The 17,336-nt window shown below is 42.6% G+C and overlaps 1 protein-coding gene across 1 annotated transcript in view; it reads right to left on the minus strand.

The window, feature by feature from the left end:
* LOC147439960 (uncharacterized) overlaps positions 1–8,375 on the minus strand; it is a 57,203-nt gene extending 48,828 nt beyond the window's left edge. Inside the window, exon 1 of the mRNA XM_086485673.1 lies at positions 7,697–8,375. Coding sequence (XP_086341799.1) covers positions 7,697–8,329 — 633 coding nt within the window. The 5' untranslated portion in view covers positions 8,330–8,375. The remainder of the gene's footprint in view (positions 1–7,696) is intronic.
* Positions 8,376–17,336: the final 8,961 nt, after the last annotated feature.

Below are 17,336 nucleotides of genomic sequence, written 5' to 3' on the forward strand. Positions count from 1 at the left end.
GAGGCAGCAGGAGCACCTTGCTCAATAAGAAACTTCTCAGCAGAACCCCATCAAAGGACCTAGCGTTTGCAAACTGCAACACCTAGCGTTTTTTGCATCAGATCAGCCAGTGTTTTTGCATGGCAACCACCTGGCGATAGAACCACGGCAGATCAGCCCAAGGTTAGCAGATTTCCACCGCAGGAAGACATTTCAGCCCTAGCGTTTTTGCTTTGGAGAAGAGGAAGCAGGAGCACCTTGCTCAATAGGCAACTTCTCAGCAGAACCCCATCAAAGGACCTAGCGTTTGCAAACTGCAACACCTAGCGTTTTTTGCATCAGATCAGCCAGCGTTTTTGCATGGCAACCTCCTGGCGATAGAACCACGGCAGATCAGCCCAACGTTAGCAGATTTCCACCGCAGGAAGACATTTCAGCCCTAGCGTTTTTGCATCTGCCTGAGACCATCAACGTTTTGCAGATCTTCGCGACAAGACCTCAGTTAGCATCAGCGTTGTCAGTTTTCAGCAGTCAGTATCCGCAGACAGCAAATCCTCACGACTCCACGGACACATAGGGTTGGATGTGTCACGTGACATCCCCTCCTTTTCAAAGTGAGGTACTGGTACCGAACTATATGACGTCGAGGGAGATCGCCAATAGCATCCGGAATCCTGGAAAGGACTCTTCGCCAGCCCACTCTGATGCGTGGGTCATGCGACACAAAGTCTTATGTGGCTCCTTCAATGCTTCGTCTTTGTTCATAGTCATGCGTCTACCTTCGTCAAGAATCTTCGTGGCTGAAAATTCCTGAAACCACTTCCAACACAAAAACATGAACATACCCATTCCATGTAAAGTGGCTGGAAAAATACTACTCTTCTGTAGAGCCTCTGCATGCAATGTAGATGAACAAATAGACGGAGTGCCAACCCGTTCACCACACACACGCAAACAATGAGATCAAATCTTGTGTTTCTGATCTAAATCAATCAATTGTGGCAAAACACAATGGAAATGCCCATGCTAGATGCTCAATCCTTCTTGTGCTCTTTCGGATTCTGTGTCATGCCAAGGAAGAGACATGGAATGTGAATTACTTGAATGCAAACATTTCATCTTTTCATGAATCATCCGCATACATCCGTGCTCATTCACGAGTGAATCGTGTTCAACGTACAATATGTCATGCCTGTGAAAAGGGATCACATAAGGACGGTGACTAAAATACAGGAAAGCATCACGAATGAAACACTCGAACAATGCGTCCTGACTAATCATTCGAACACATAGTACTTCCTGTGGGGGTTCTTTGGACCTAGGCTCGAGAGCCAAGATCAATTCTTCGTGTTTGATCGAATCTTCCTGTGGGGATTCTTTGGACCTGGGCTCGAGAGCCAAGATCGGTTCTTCGTGATTGATCGAATCTGCAATGAGGTTAGCTTCACTAGAGAAGTATCAACTAACACATCATCCTTGTGAACAATCACATCATCTTCATGCAAATCATCATGCTTGTGAGAAAGCACATCTTGATCATCATGCAAATCATTATGCTTGTCCTTATCATCCAAACCATCATGCTCATCATTATCATGCAATTCATCATGCTTGTCATCATGCATATCCTGTGTGTCATGCTTTGGAGAAGAAGAGACTGAGAGAGTCTCCTTTTCCCGAATCCCTTGCATCTGTGCCTGAATTGAGAAAAGAGTCGCAACATTTCTTGCATTCTTGCTTTGTTCTCGCGATCAAATTTTCCTTCTCTTTCGTCGCGCTCACGCGCCATGGCTGTCATTCTGTCTTCATATTTACGCTCAATTTCTGCTTTTCTTGCTTCGCGTTCTAACTTCCTTGCTTCGCGTTCTAACTTGTTGTCCATAAACATGTGCTCCAAGTCCTCCATAGGAGTTAGTGCAATCTGTGGCGTAGATGGGGAAGGAGGAGGGTCAGAAAAACCTCCTGGTGGGGAAAATTCTTCTTCGCCACCTCCATGCTCATCACCTTCATGCAAAGTATCCATTCCGCTTCGGGTGATGACCATCCACTGAGATCTTTGGTTCTTAAGTTCACGACAAACTTGGGTTCTTGTGGATCTTGGTTCTTGAGGTTCTCGAGTTCTAGAGATTCTTCAGGGTCTTGAGGTTCTTGAGGGTCTTCTTTCGCTTGCAATCTGTGTTAGAGAAGGATCTTCTCTTCAACCAAGCTATACTCTTCCTCGCGGGCACACCCCTTGGCGGCCTTGCGCTCACACCAAGGTTGCTTTTCCCACCTCACGTTGATTGGCCGGACGCTAAGTGCACGGTCCGCTTGCAATGAGTGAGAAGAGAGCAAGGGGAGGTTGGACAAGCCCTTCTTTCCTGGGTTTCCTATCACTCTTCAAAAACACGATTAGGAATCGACACGCCCAAGAAGACTTGCGTTACGTGCGACCGCAACAAGCAAAAAAAAATTCTTGTGGTTCTTTCCTTGAGTGATACAGAACATTGCCAAGCTCTAATACCAATGTAAGGTGCAGCGGAAGTGACTGTTGAACTTTGCTAAAGATGAGTGCTCCGAACTGTGCTCAAGGGTTTCTTCTACTTACGGAAGGGAGAGCCTTTCGTTCCTTTAGTGAGAGAGAGCAATGGACACAAACAAAGTGGTGAACACTGTGAATGAAGGTGCTGAGACTGAGAGATAGAGAGAGAAGAATACGACACCAGACAAGTTGTCAAACCCTCCTCCGAAGGCCCCACTCTCTATGGCGAGAGCGGTCTACTTATGATTGCACAAATCTCTACAATGCTTGGACTTGCCAACGATGTCGACGACGATAAGGACGACGAGACTGGCTGAAATCTGAGAATGCGAAGGGCTGAAATCTGCAAATCTTTATCTGCTGAATTCTGACTCTTGGTCGGTGACGATGTCGATGACGACGATGCGACGACGACGCGCCGAAGACGCAGATGCTGAAATCTGCGTTTTCCCGGCTGAAACTGCAAACTACGCTGGATCTGACCGTGCAGCGAGGATCTGCTGCGGGAAGGTGAGATCTGCTAGGTTCGGGGGTTCTATTGCGGGTACTGACTGCTGAAAACTGAAAACATTGATGCTAACTCAGGTCTTGTCGCGAAGATCTGCAAAACGCTGGTGGTCTCAAGCTGATGCAAAAAACGCTAGGGCTGAAATGTCTTCCTACGGTGGAAATCCGCTAATGCTGGGCTGATCTGCTGTGGTTCTCTCGCCAAGTGGTTGCCATGCAAAAACGCTGGCTGATCTGATGCAAAAAACTCTAGGTGTTGCAGTTTGCAAACGCTAGGTCTTCTGATGGGGTTCGGCTGAGAAGTTGCCTGTTGAGCAAGGTGCTCCTGTTGCCTCTTCTCCAGAAAGTGCTAGCGCTAGGTTTCTATTTATACAACTTAGCAAAATTGCCCTACCTACTTTCCAACAAAAGTCACTTAAAAAAATAATAAGTGAAAAATGTCAAAAAATGGGGAAAATACGTCCATGCACTGTAAAAATGCTACTGCTGGGTTTTGATTGTAATTTGATAATCATGTTGTGTGCAACCAGAGGATATGCATCTACTCTAAGTGCCTCGACATGCACGGTTTGCGAACACTCACAAAAGTGCCAGATCACTTCCTATCCTAGACTGACTTGACTGAACTGAACCCTGGTCATGCTCTAGCTTGTCCACGTACTCATACGGTTGGATGTGTCACGTGACAGGACGTCACACTCCTCCAAGGGCATGATGTAGAAGTCCTCCTGTCCTAATGCCCCTGACAATGCAACCGAAGTTTGCCTATGACAGGTATAATGGGAACATCCCATCCTGGTGCCGCTAGTTTCCCTAGCCAGTGGTCCCATTTCATATGGTGTAATCCCAAGTTGAGCCCCCAATTCTGTCGAAATGAAGTTGGCCTTGGCTCCTCCATCCATAGTTACACGGAACGGGAACGGGGAACGGGAACGGGGGGCCCCGGGACGTTTCCGGAACGGGGGGCCCTCGGGGTGGCGGAACGGGAACGGGAACGGAGGCCGGAACGGTAACCTTCAAGGAAAGGGAGAGGGAGAGGGAGAGAGAGCCTTGAGGGAGAGAGTGAGGTAGAGAGCTTGAGAGAGAGAGGGTTTAAATCCCTTCTTTACATAGAAGAGGATGGAAATAACACCCCCCCAAAAGTTCAAAAAAGTCATTTTTTAAAATCTTGGTGTTCCGTGCCCCGTTCCGGCTGCCGTTCCGGTTATGCCTGGGAAGGGAACGGCGTTCCGGTCCCGTTCCCATTTCGAGGAGCCGTCAGGCTTGGGAACGCGTTCCGAGAACGAGAGGGCCCCGTTCCCTGTTACTATGCCTCCATCAAAGAAGATGAGGGCTTCTTGCTCTCGTTCTTTGCCTCACACTCTGCAGAGCTCCGTACTTTCATCGATTTGTATAGGGTCGGTCCCCACAAAATCTGCCACCAGTCCTACTTTTGTCTTTCCTTTCTTTGCTCGCTCCGAGTGCCACTGTCCACCTTTTTGGGGTCATTGCCACATAGAGACCACCTTGAAGGGTGTGGAACGGATCTTCTATTGGTCGAGGCTCAAAAAGAATGTAGACGAGTTTGTTCGCAGTTGTTTAGTATGCCAAAAGGTCAAGTTTGACAGGCATAAGGATTTCATTTTTTTATCTTTCCATGACTCATAGTAAGCATGATGGCATTCGGATAGTCATAACAGGTTTCGTAAACAGGCTCATTTGGTTCCAATCAAGAAGGCACTTAAGCCCAATCATTTGGTAAGTTGTTTGTCTCACAGATATTTCGATAACATTGTATGCCTGAATCTATAGTTTCAGATAGAGATCCCCGTTTTACCAATTTGTTTTGGAGGGCAATCTAGGAGAATATTGGTACACGATTACAATTCTCGTCCTCTTTCCACCCACAGACAAATGGGCAATCGGAGATAGCAAACTCAGTGGTTTTGGACTTGTTAACGTCATACATTTCTGATCGGAAGGCTCAGTGGGAGAGAGATTTGCCTTTGGTGAAGTTTGCCTACAACACAGTACATATGTCTATAGGGAAGGCGCCATTTGAGATTATCGAGGGTGCTAAGAAGATTCCACGTGTTCTAAGCAGATCAATACGTTCAGGATCTGGATATTGCTTTTGCTTATAGGTGCGTGAGGCTCTCGAGAAGCCTCAAGCATGTCATAAGAAGGCAGTGAAATATGTATTCAAAAGAGAGGAGAGATGCAGAGAGGAATCATCGTGCTACATAAGACAGAGAAGAAGGCAAGCTTTCCATTAGAGCTTTGATCACTTTCACCGACTACTCACACAAACAGTAGTCACTTAATAAGTCAAATCAACCCTAAAATAAAGCAAGACACACACATACACACCCAAAAACTACTGCATGGAAAATTGATGACGTGGCAGCAACCGTACGGACGATCTACATTTTACGTTGACATGCCACATGCCAGGTTGTACGGTCTTCTGCGAATTGCATTGGCAGACGGTGACGTGGAAAATTGTATGGCCAGCCCTCTACACAAGCTTTTGGAGACCAGATGCTTTTAAAACTTTATGCTTTTCATGTACTGCTTTTGGATAGGCCCAAGGCCCTTAAATATGTGCCATGGGCTCATTCTTTGGCTTTTCATGTACTACTTTTGGATAGGCCCAAGGGCCTTTATATATGTGCCATGGGCTCATTCTTTGGTATGATGCAGAGGATGGACTACCACCATTGTACTATGTTAAAGCAACATAAAGAAATACCGAAAGGGGCACCAGGGTTTTGGGCCAGTGCTCTCTTGGTGTGGAACTCCATCACTCCCCGTCTCATGTATTGTGCACTCTCTCTCTCAGTTCAGTTGTTATTTGAGTACTTAAAGTTGTCTCGTTTGTTCTTTCTCGTTGGCACGTGGTGCCCTCCCATTACACAAATTTCAATGTCGATCGGCCCAACCATCTCGTGGCTGCCAAGCCTTCACTTCTGCGGGTGAAACTCTCAACCATCAACCGTTTGACACTGCCATGCAATGTCCCGGCATTTGTGATTTCAAAAAGAGGATTCCAAAAATTAAAATAAAATTCAAAGGGAAGAAAATCAACAAATAAGGTTAGTGTTTGTCACAGTCTCGTGACAAAAGCAGTGCCATCCATGACTTTCTCTCACTTTCTCTTGCTCTTTCTTTGGTCCAATTCTGTCACGGGAAAAGGGTGTGAGATGAGGCTATACGTTACCAGGAATCATCGCAAAGAGAATCCACTGTTATGCTTCTTCCATACAAGTCCGTGAAGGGAGGAAAATGCATGCTTTGTGAATGTATTGTCTGGTGGAGATGGTTAAGGGCATGCTTTGCGTGAATGTAAGAAAGGATGTGAATCTGATAGTGACAAGATTTAGTGCATCAAGACATCCGTGAAAATGATTAGCACAATCTATATGTAATTGCTAAATATGTTACAATAATCATTTCTAGGATCCTCGACGAAAAATGTGACTGATGAGTGACTCCTGTCTTGTTCAAGTGTTGGAAGTGGATGGGTACATAAGAGTCAATGTCTAATGAGATAGTTTTTGGCCTTTGTCTGTTTTGCAAGCATAATCGAGGGCGATTACAATTCTTTCAAGAGGGGGGCATGTCACAAGGTAGTGACGTGGCACTGTCAAGGGTTAGGGTTTATTAAAACATAACCTTGGCCAACTTGTCTAAGGGCCCTAGCAAATAAAGAAAATAAAGGGCTGATGTGGCTGGACCTCTCAGCACAATCAGCGAAAACCTGATCAAGCTGGCCTGCAAAATGCGAAAACTGAGGATGTGAGCTCCGTACAGAAGTTTCTCCCCCTGTGTAAAAGGAGTGTCGCAAACTTTATCACCGAGGCAACTTTTCTACCCCCTCATCGGTGCACCACGCATGAAAGCACCTCATATACACTTATTTGCTTTTATCGACACTGAAGGCACACAGTCCCACACGCACTGGCACACCTACGATTCCAAGAGTGGGAGGAGTGCCCCAAATTACTGCAAAACACAACCTCAAACACAAAAGAGAAAAAATAAACATGACAGAAATCAAGTCCCTTTTGTTGCAAAAAAAAAAAGAGAGGTGGAAGAGAGAGAGAGTGTGTGTGTGTGTAGCCTATACCTACGTATCTACGGTTGCTGATACTAACATGAAATGCATACTGCTTCTCCATTCATCTTAATTACCTCTTCTATGAAGCAAGGGGTGTGTGTACCCATTGCCTCGTTCAATTCATACAATTTTTCTAGTTTATGCCCATGTGGCCGTTGTTACAAATTCTGCATTTGGGCTTAGACAAATCAATGCCGTTTGGGCATCTAGAGATAATAGAAATCAACTCCCTTTTGTTGCAAAAAGAAAAGAGAGGTGGAAGAGTGTGTGTGTGTGTGTGTGTGTGTGTGTGTGTGTGTGTGTGTGTGTGTGTAGCCTATACCTGCGTATCTGTAGTTGCCAATACTAACAGGTGGGTGTGTGTGTGTGTGTGTGTAGCCTATGTGCATATCTGCGGTTGCCGATACTAACAAGAAATGTCCTACTGCTTCTCCATTCATCTTAATTACCTCTTCTATGAAGCAGTGGGTGCATGTACCTGCACGTGCATGAACAAATATGAACCCAAGTGAGAGAGAGTGTTTGAGTCACTGCATGTGTGTGGGTCTTCAATGTAGCCCTTCACAAAATAACAACCAAACAAGGCATACCTCTTCTTGAGCCATACAAAGCACCCGTTTCTCATGTGCAAATGTATGCAGGGGACGGCCATCATCGGAACGGTGTATTACGACAGAGCCCTCTATGGCCAGAGCATATGTGCTGCCATTCAGAGGGGAGAATCGAACGAGAGAAGCCTCCGAGAAAAGCTTAGAGGTAAAAGAACGTCGGCCCTTGATAAGATCATACATGTTGAGGTGAGAGTCGCGTCCAACAGAAAGGCAGAGGCGACCTGAGGGATGTATGGAAAGATCTGAAACACCATTTCTGTGGCCCTTCATGGATTTGTACAGAAGCCAAGAGTTTGTATCCCACAAGCACACGAGGCCGTCATCAGAAGCACTCAGCAAGTTGCTCGGATACCAAGCAGAACCGTAGAAAGAGAGCGCCGTGACTGCTCCAGTGTGATGAGTGAGGGTGCCCATATCTGTGTTCGTATTTGTATCGAAGATTTTGATGGTGTCGTCCGCCCCTCCTGTGGCAAGCACGGAGCCCCACGAAGCGATACATTTGATGGGGGCGAGATGAGCAGGGTAGGAGAACACGGGCTGCAGCTGCCCCTTCTTCTTTTCCACCCTCCAACCCCATAGATACCTCTCATACGATCCCGCCACCAGCTTCATTACAAACCCGTCTTAACTCAAGAGAGGAGCATCGACTGTTAGAAGTTCACTAACCCGAGTACTTGCATTGACTGTTGACTCCATTAGGGTCAGAAAAAAATTTGTAGAGACGAAAAAAATTGACCCAAGTTAAAAGACGGATTCACCCTCAATTTAGAAACCTAAAATTTGGAATATGCTTAAGATCTTGCCTTTGTCTCGCGTTGTGATTTGTTGAAAAGTGTATCGGTATTGGCCTTAGTGCCTCTAATGCTTCAAAAAAACTCAAAAAGTGAACTTTTTCAAATGGAGCATTGAAAAAAAATCTAAAAAGTATCAATCTTCTTAGTATATGATTCATCTTTTCATGAGGATTCTGGTGAAATGTTTTGATATTCAAAACAATTAGATTTGCAAAATCTCCCCCAAAAATAAAAAATGATTAGCTTGTCACAAAACATCTCTAAGCTGGCTCCTTTACCTTACTCCTGCTCTTCCATTTTGTCTCAACTCTATTTGGCAATGCTCGAACATGGGTCTTTATTAACAAATGTGTGTCACATGCCTTTGTTCTCAGATGATCAATCAGACAAGGTTGTCCATTGCCTCCCCTTCAGGGATTTCACTAATGTGATCACGATCATGTGATTACGTTAATAACACCAATAATTACACAAAAAAAGACGTGATCGCGTTAATTGTAAACGTGATCCTGATGATGACCTGCAAAAACCAATAAAGCTAGTTAGTCCATCGGGTTTAGTCATTTCTCCTCAAGGCCCGTCGAGCTTTTTTATTTTCCCGATGGGCCTGCTGGGGTAAAGGATGTTGCCCAGTAGGCCCGCCAGGAAAATAAAAAAGGCCGACGGGCGTAAATATATAAAGTAAAACCTCTTCTAACTGTGGCACTTTGACTAGGTAAATCCCTGGGGAATGTATTCGACCGCCGGGTACAATCATCTCCATGTGAATTGACCTAAAGTTATACAGCCACATGTCTTTTTTTTTGGGTCGAACGTGATTTTCAATTCGGTAACCACTTCTAAAAATATTTAAATCCTTCACTGAACATAAAGATACTAAACCAAAACAATTGAGAATTTAGAGAGTCGTGCTCATTGAACGAAGTCATTGGTCCATAAAAAGGTATAAGTTAGTTTTAGAAGATGGGCATATGTAAATGATGAGTCGATAGTCAAGGGTCGGATGCCTTGTACTAGTGTACTAGGTATATAAAGATCATTGAAGTCTTGCACTTTTCACCATCATAGATTTGATTGTCAATGCACAATATGAGAGCTATAATCTTTAATTGGGTGAAAATAGCTTTTATATATTGAATTACATGCATAAGGGGGTTACAATCCTTGATTGGGTACAAGTAGTCTTCAATCGTGTGATTGTATTGAAGATTTCATTGCTTTGTTTTATGCATTGGTTTATATAGGGAGTGCATTATATATTATGAAAGGTTGTTAGTACATGACTTGACCAATCATAGATATTATTGCTTTTATGTGTGTTTTGCAAATAATTATCATTGTTTTAGTGTAGAAGTTGATTATTCTTTGTAGCATTTGAGAATAGATGTGTCTTATTGTTTACAAATCGAAGAGGATGTATAAATAATAATCATATTTATAGTTGCATTGACAAATTTATAGCATTGTTGTATTCATAATGCCGTATAGAGAGTGCATTGCATTGTGTATGTTTGCTCACAATATATGTGATCAATATGTGGATTGACTAGAGTATTGCAAATCTCATAATGTGCAGATTTGAGTACTTTCTTAGTGAATGTTTTTCTAATATATATTGAAAAGAAGAAACACGTTTTTAAAACTGAACATCTAGTTCTTATGCCGTCAGTATTAAATTGAAAGCAATGGAGCAAAATCTCGGAACAAGTGGTACGAAGAAGGCAAAAAATAAAAAAACCCTTGACAAAGAGTCGGATTATGCTCACAACATATGCGGTTGATATATGGAGTGGCAATGCAAATTTTGCTTCACTACAAAATCAAGCAGTGCACCACGTATTGGGGACCATTTTTGGGTTGCATTAAAAAGAATTGTAAGAAATATGAACATCCTCAGGCACCTGCAATTGCAAAGCATGCTTGATATAAAGGGTGGCAAGAGAAAATGAATACATAGCTCTGTTATGGATGCAAGTTAAGAGTAGTCAAAGCCAACTATTAACTATGATGATCCTGTGGTGACACCAACTAACTCTGTTGAACAGTCTGTGCAGGGAGAGAAAAATGTCAAATAGCGTTCCTTTTAAGCGTCACAATGAAGGTGGACTTCGGCAAATGCGTTAAAAATCATTGCATCAAAGCTTTCAAATGGAGTCTCTAGAAGAATCACAAACCGCACTCGCCAAAGCGATTTTGCTCACTAGAAGTGCTCTACTCATGGTAGACAACAATCATTGGAAGGCCGCCTGGGAGAAAATCGGTGAGTTTTGCCCAGGATTTTCATACCCTTCGTATCACATAATACAAAATCATCTCTTGGACAAATGTTACATTGAAGAAAAAGAGTGTGTTTTCAAAATAATACTTGGGAATATTTCGCTTTCAGGATGCACAATTGTGAGTGATGGTTGGTATAATGTTCAAAGAAGACCACTAATCAATGTAATGTTGGTTTGTCCAAGGGAAGAAACATTCATAAAGACGATTGACAGTTTTGGTGCAATTAAAAGTGGCAAATATATTTTTGAGGTCTTGATTAATGTAATTAAAGAAATTGGTGTTGAACATGTCGTTCAAATAGTCATGGAAAATGCAAAGAACTTAAAAAATGCTAGAAAATTAATAAAGTGCGCATTTTTGCCAATGATTGTAATACGCACAACTTAAACTTGGTGTTGAAGGATTGGTACACTAGTGAAGAAACCACATGGTTCGCCAAAATAATTGACACAGCGTGACAAGTTGTAAAATTTATCTTGAAACGACAAAGAGTGATCGATTTTTACAAAACGCGCATGTCAGTGATATTGATAGTTCCTGTTGAAACTTGATTTTGCACACACTTTTATACATTGGAATCACTTCTCCACAATAAGGGTGCGGTGATTGACACTTTCAATTGCACGGCCTTTAATGAATGGCAGCTTGAGCAGAAAGAAAAAGTGAAAGAGAAAATTTTACGTGGGTCCATAAACAAGGCTTCTTGGTGGAGGAGTATAATGGATGAATACCATATAATGTGTTAGGTTTAATGGCCATGTGGCCGACCGTCCATCACTAACTGCCACTAACCTTAAGTGTACAGCTATACACTTGTGTGAGCCACTAACACTAAGTACAATGTGTATTGTGCCTTAGTGCATAAGATAAGAGAAGAAAGAAAGGGGGCACACAGTACGTTGGCACTCCCCCTTCAACCTGTGTGTGTGGCTATGGTGGTGTGTGTGTGAGTGTGTACGTGCGTATTCTTCTTCCATTGTGCTCCCAGCTCCTCCCCTTCATCTTCTATCAGAGCAAAAACGTCTATCATTTTTTGATTTTCCCTTTTGTGAACACTGTCAATATGGTAAGCAAACACTAGCACATCATACACAGTCTTTTGACAAAGAAAGAAAGCCCTTACAGCTTGTGCATAGTGATTTATGTGGGCCTATGCCTTCTAAATCCCATGGCGGTGCGTCTTATTATGTTACATTCATTGACGATGCAACACAACATGTTTGGGTTTATGCCATGAAGTCTAAAGATGAGACTTTTTTTTATTTCAAAAAGTTCTTATCTAGTGTGGAAACTCAGTTTGAACATAAGTTGAAATCTTCACGCTCAGACAATGGTGGAGAATATGTCTCCAAAGAGTTTGCAGATTTCTGTTCAAGTAGGGGAATTAAGCACGAGTTTACAGCTCCTTATACCCCTATACAAAATGGTGTTGCCGAACGAATGGATAGGACCATCCAAGAGAGGATTATGTCTATGCTATCATAGGCTAATTTACCGCAAGCATTTTGGGCTGAAGCATTATACACTGCTGTGTATTTGATCAATAGATCACCACATGTTTCATTACAGTTTCGTGTACCTTTGGAGTTATGGTTAGGACATAAGTTATCTTATGAAAAACTCCGTACGTTTGGCTGCGAAGCTTATGCACATGTACCCAAGGAGTTGCATGCTAAGCTTGACCCTCAACAACGTAGGTTATGCAGATTTATGTCTAACCATGGTAAAAAGCATTGGAATGCTGTCAAGTCGATTCTCAAATACTTGAGTGGCACTGCAGATAGACAGTTATGCTATGGTCGTGGAGAGTCATCCATTCAGGGATTTGTAGACAATGACTATGCAGGCTGTGTTGACAGTCGTAAATCGACAACAGGTTGGATTTACACATTTGTTGGTTCTGCTATTTCTTGGAGATCTGTTCTTCAAGATTGTACATCCATTTCTACCACAGAGGCAAAGTAAGTTGCATTCAGTGAAGCATGCAAAGAAGCTATTTGGCTTGCTTGCCTAGTGAAAGATCTTGGATTGGAGCAGTGTACACCAGTTCTTCATTGTGACAGTCAGAGTGCTATTGCCTTGGCTAAAAATCCAGTGTTTCATTCTAGAACGAAACACATTGATGTGCGTTATCACTTCAGTCGTGAATGCATGGCAAACAAGAGCCTTGATTTAGAGAAGATTCCTACGTCAGAAAACACAGCGGATGCACTCACTAAGAGTCTCTCCAGCCATCAGTTTCAGCATTGTCGTGAGTTGATGGGCATTGGGTGAAGAGTGGTTCTCTTCCATTCTTATAGTCTCCCACATTGGCCATCAAGTGGGAGAATGTTAGGTTTAATGGCCATGTGTCCGACCGCCCATCACTAACTGCCACTAACCCTAAGTGTACAGCTACACACTTGTGTGAGCCACTAACACTAAGTACAATGTGTATTGTGCCTTAGTGCATAAGATAAGAGAATAAAGAAAGGGGGCACACAGTACGTTGGCTCTCCCCCTTCAACCTATGTGTGTGGCTATGGTGGTGTGTGTGTGAGTGTGTGCGTGCATATTCTTCTTTCGTTGTGCTCCCAGCTCCTCCCCTTCATAATGATGCCCGTTATGTTCGTGGTTCGCAACCTTGATTAGAAGGCGCCAAATGTGAGCAAAGTGTGGATGACATGGTGGTCAGTCCAACAAAGTCTTGAAAATCCTGAGGAGCTAAAAGAGTATGTAGTAGAGAAGGAGTGATGACTACCATTCTCTATCAAACAACAAAGAATTTTGGCCAAGTATTTTCATGCAAGATGGAGGAGCGATCATAGTCCACTCCATAGTGCGACTTACATACTCAATCCGGAGTATTGGAATTTAGATCTGATGTCCAATACAGAGGTGGTCATCAATTTCTATCACGTGGTCAACACGTTCTACTCCAATGTTCATGATCGAATTGATTGTATCAAAGAAATGAGTGCATTTGGACTAAAAAAAGGTCTTTTTACGAATGATTTTATACAGTCAATGGCAAAAGAGCAACCTGTATGGAAGTGGTGGATGATGATGGTGGAGAGCATTACTCGACCTTATGTCCCCTTGAAATAAAAGTACGAGCACAATGTGCAACAAACTCAAGTTCGGAGAGAAATTGGAGTATGTACAGGTAAGATTATTAGCAATCACAGCAAAAAAATTGGTGTTCTTCATCAAGCTTGTTTGGGTACCACAAGCTTGTTCTTCATCAGTTATAATATCTTAGAACTGCAATGGACATATAGGAAAATATTCAATATCTTTGACAAAATTTGTTCTTACGATTCAGCATTCTCAAAGATACCACAATTGGCGTATCTTAGTTCGGTCAAATATTATGCAATTGATGCGAAAGTCAAAATTTCAAGACAATTGACTAAAGACATACATATTCAAATATACTTCAAATGACTCAATGAGGTGGACCACCCCAAACCCTAGAAAATAGGCTTCCATTTTGATCGGGGTGGTAAAATACTTCTTCTTGGAAATAGACTTTCCTAGCTGCACTCCAAAAGTCTATCAACATGTCGAATAGAAAACCTAATGCATAAATGTCGCTTGCTTTTGTGTATGCATCCGCATACCGTGGATCATATATTTCTGGAGCAGTCCACGATCGCTTTGCAATCTCTCCTTCCTCCGCTTTCTTCGTCTCCAAAACTGCAAAGTCCGATTAACCGCTCGGATGCAAATAATTATTTGATACGTACTTGGCTGGCGTTCTAAGCATCATGCCCCAATCAATGATGTCGAAGCGAGGTTTATTCGTGCGAGTAAAGTCCAACATTACGTTAAAAGGGTGCAAGGCACTGTGCATTATACTAGCTGAGTGAGCAACCGCAACGCCATCAATTAAAGTGTGTAAGATTGTTGGCATCTTCTCAATCACTGCTTTGATCCATGCAGTCTCTATCTCTGGTAAGTGTTGATTTGCTGGTGGCAGAGACCTCCAGCCGTGTTGTAGCTTGTGCGTGTAGCATCTAAATGCTCTGTGGGCAAATGGCAGGCGGCACATCATGACCCCAAGGTGCCCCCATTTTAGTATGGAAAGATTGTGATCCAGGGAGCCTCGGTGGTAAAGCCAATGCATCTTACAATAAAGGGGTGAAGTGATTGCATTCCTTGCTCTATCTGAAAGCTAGCAAACTTTGACTCACTCCCTCCCTTGTAGAATTTTCCTACATATGTAATGTGTGCTCTGGAAAGAAAGAAATGCCTTTAATGGTGTACAATGTGCATACACCAAAAGAGCCTATTCCAACCCTTGCACCTTCCACCAGGGCCTTGTGGGGAATGCCGATCAGATGAGCACACTTGGCATTCAATGATGTGCGCATGATTGTGCTGGTGCCGTTCGCATCTGATTGGCCACCCACATCCGCTTGTGCATCTTGGGCCATCTTCAATATTTTGGGTAAGGAATCTCGGTCTTGAGCTTTTACCCGCATCATCTTGACCTTCTGCTCCTCCCATAGTTTGTCCCACAGCACTATTTTTTCCATATCGCATGTGGGAGGGAGATCTTCTTTTGAGTCTCGGCAAACAGACTTTCATATTGCCCAACACTATCCTGACCTTGTGGTGGGGGGTCAAATTCTTGGATCCCTGTAGGAAGCAACAACTCATACTGGCCTCCACCTCGCAGTCTACGCTCTGTGTTCTCCCATATAGCGCTAGTGAGGTCTTTAATGAATACGTCACTTATAGTAATTTGTTGTATGCGGTCATCTGCACATGATGATATTGCCAAAATACATTCTTTTTGAATGGCACGCATAATAATTTTCTTTTGATCTTGCATCATTTTTACACTAGACAATAAAAAACTACATATCAAATATTGTTTCATGGGTGCCCTGGCACTCTCACACTAGTTCAGGCAAACCATAACCGTGACTTGAAGACTTCAAAAAATGTGTACGATTATATTGGTACAGATTGAAAACCATTTTCACTTTAACATGTTATGTTTACTCGTGTAAAATGTAGAAAAAACAAGTAACTCTTGAGAAAACCGTTCAGATCAAACAGTACAGGACCCTAAACGTGAATCCTTAATATGATGAATCCTTTCAGCATATTAAGAGAAACCATAAGACATGGGTTCATATTTTTCATGTTGCACTCACACTAGTTCAAACAAACCATACCCGTGACTTAAAGACTTCAAAAAATTGTACAAGATTATATTCATTCAGGTTGATAATCATTTTCACTTTCAAATGCTATGTTTACTTGTGCAAAATGCAATAAAAACAAGTAGCTCGTAAGGAAGTCATCCAGATCCAACAGAACAAGGTAAAAGCCCAAAACATTTTAAAATATTATGATATAACACAAGACGTGAGTTTATATTTTGCATGTTATCACTTCAAAAGAATTTGCCAATAGTAGACATATGCATCGTGATGTACACATCTTTCATTTTGGCTCATTTTAAACCATTGATAGTATACAAACCACTCATAAATTGCAATTTGCAAAGAGCGTCTTGCTCTTTAAAAAGATTAAAATGAATGTCTTACATGCAAAATGTGTGCATATGCTTTTTTAAATTGAAAGTATATTAGCTATTTGTAGACATAGAGAAATAGCATACCGTGAATATTACTTATGTAAATGTAGCATTTAAAATAGCAACAATGATTGATGAATAAAAAATTATTTTGAATATGATCAGATAATATATATTTTCACAAGAACACTTACAAAACAACAATTTTAGACAATTCAAACATTTATATGAAATACTCTTCACGGCCGCGTTACCGACCAAGTATTTCATATACTTAATACTTTAAAAAATGAACTGCATATGCACATACAACTTATATGGCATTTGTACGGCCAGGTCAACTACCTAAACACCACATTTATGCAAAAAAAAATGCTTCTAACAAATGACACTCAATTAGCCGCGTTACCGATCGAGTACCGCCCAAATCGAAAGAGCAATAATGGCTTGCATACGAGCATCATATAGCCACGTTATCGATCTATGCCCATATGTTTTTCTAGAAAGGGGAAGGGAAGTTGACTCACCATAAGGATACTAGAATTGTTGCGTGACCGATGTAGTACCCAGACAATGAGCCAATACTTACCACAAGGACACCAGATTCCCCGCATCACCGAGGTGATGCTTGCGTGGTAAGCATTGTTCCGTAGAGCAGCTTACACACACACACTCACATTGTGTGTTAAGGTACCTTATGACTGTCGTGCAATATGACAAAAGACACGCTATCACACAACGTACACACACACACACAACACACCCATGTCGTGTGGTCAAGTACTTGCTACTACCGCACACTGCGGTGCAGTGCATGCTCCCACACGGCCCCCTATCTCCCTCTCTCCTCTTGTCGTCTCTCTCTCTCTCTCTCTCTCTCTCTCTCTCTCTCTCTCTCTCTCTCTCTCTCTCTCTCTCTCTCTCTCTCTCTCTCTGAGTGGCTCAAGAAATAACACCCAACGGACCCGATCGGGGCCCTATATATTATGTTGCGGACTCGTCGGGCATTAGG

Source organism: Adiantum capillus-veneris, chromosome 16 (assembly GCF_014529385.1).
Source record: "Adiantum capillus-veneris isolate H3 chromosome 16, ASM1452938v2, whole genome shotgun sequence".
Classification (NCBI taxonomy): domain Eukaryota; kingdom Viridiplantae; phylum Streptophyta; class Polypodiopsida; order Polypodiales; family Pteridaceae; genus Adiantum; species Adiantum capillus-veneris.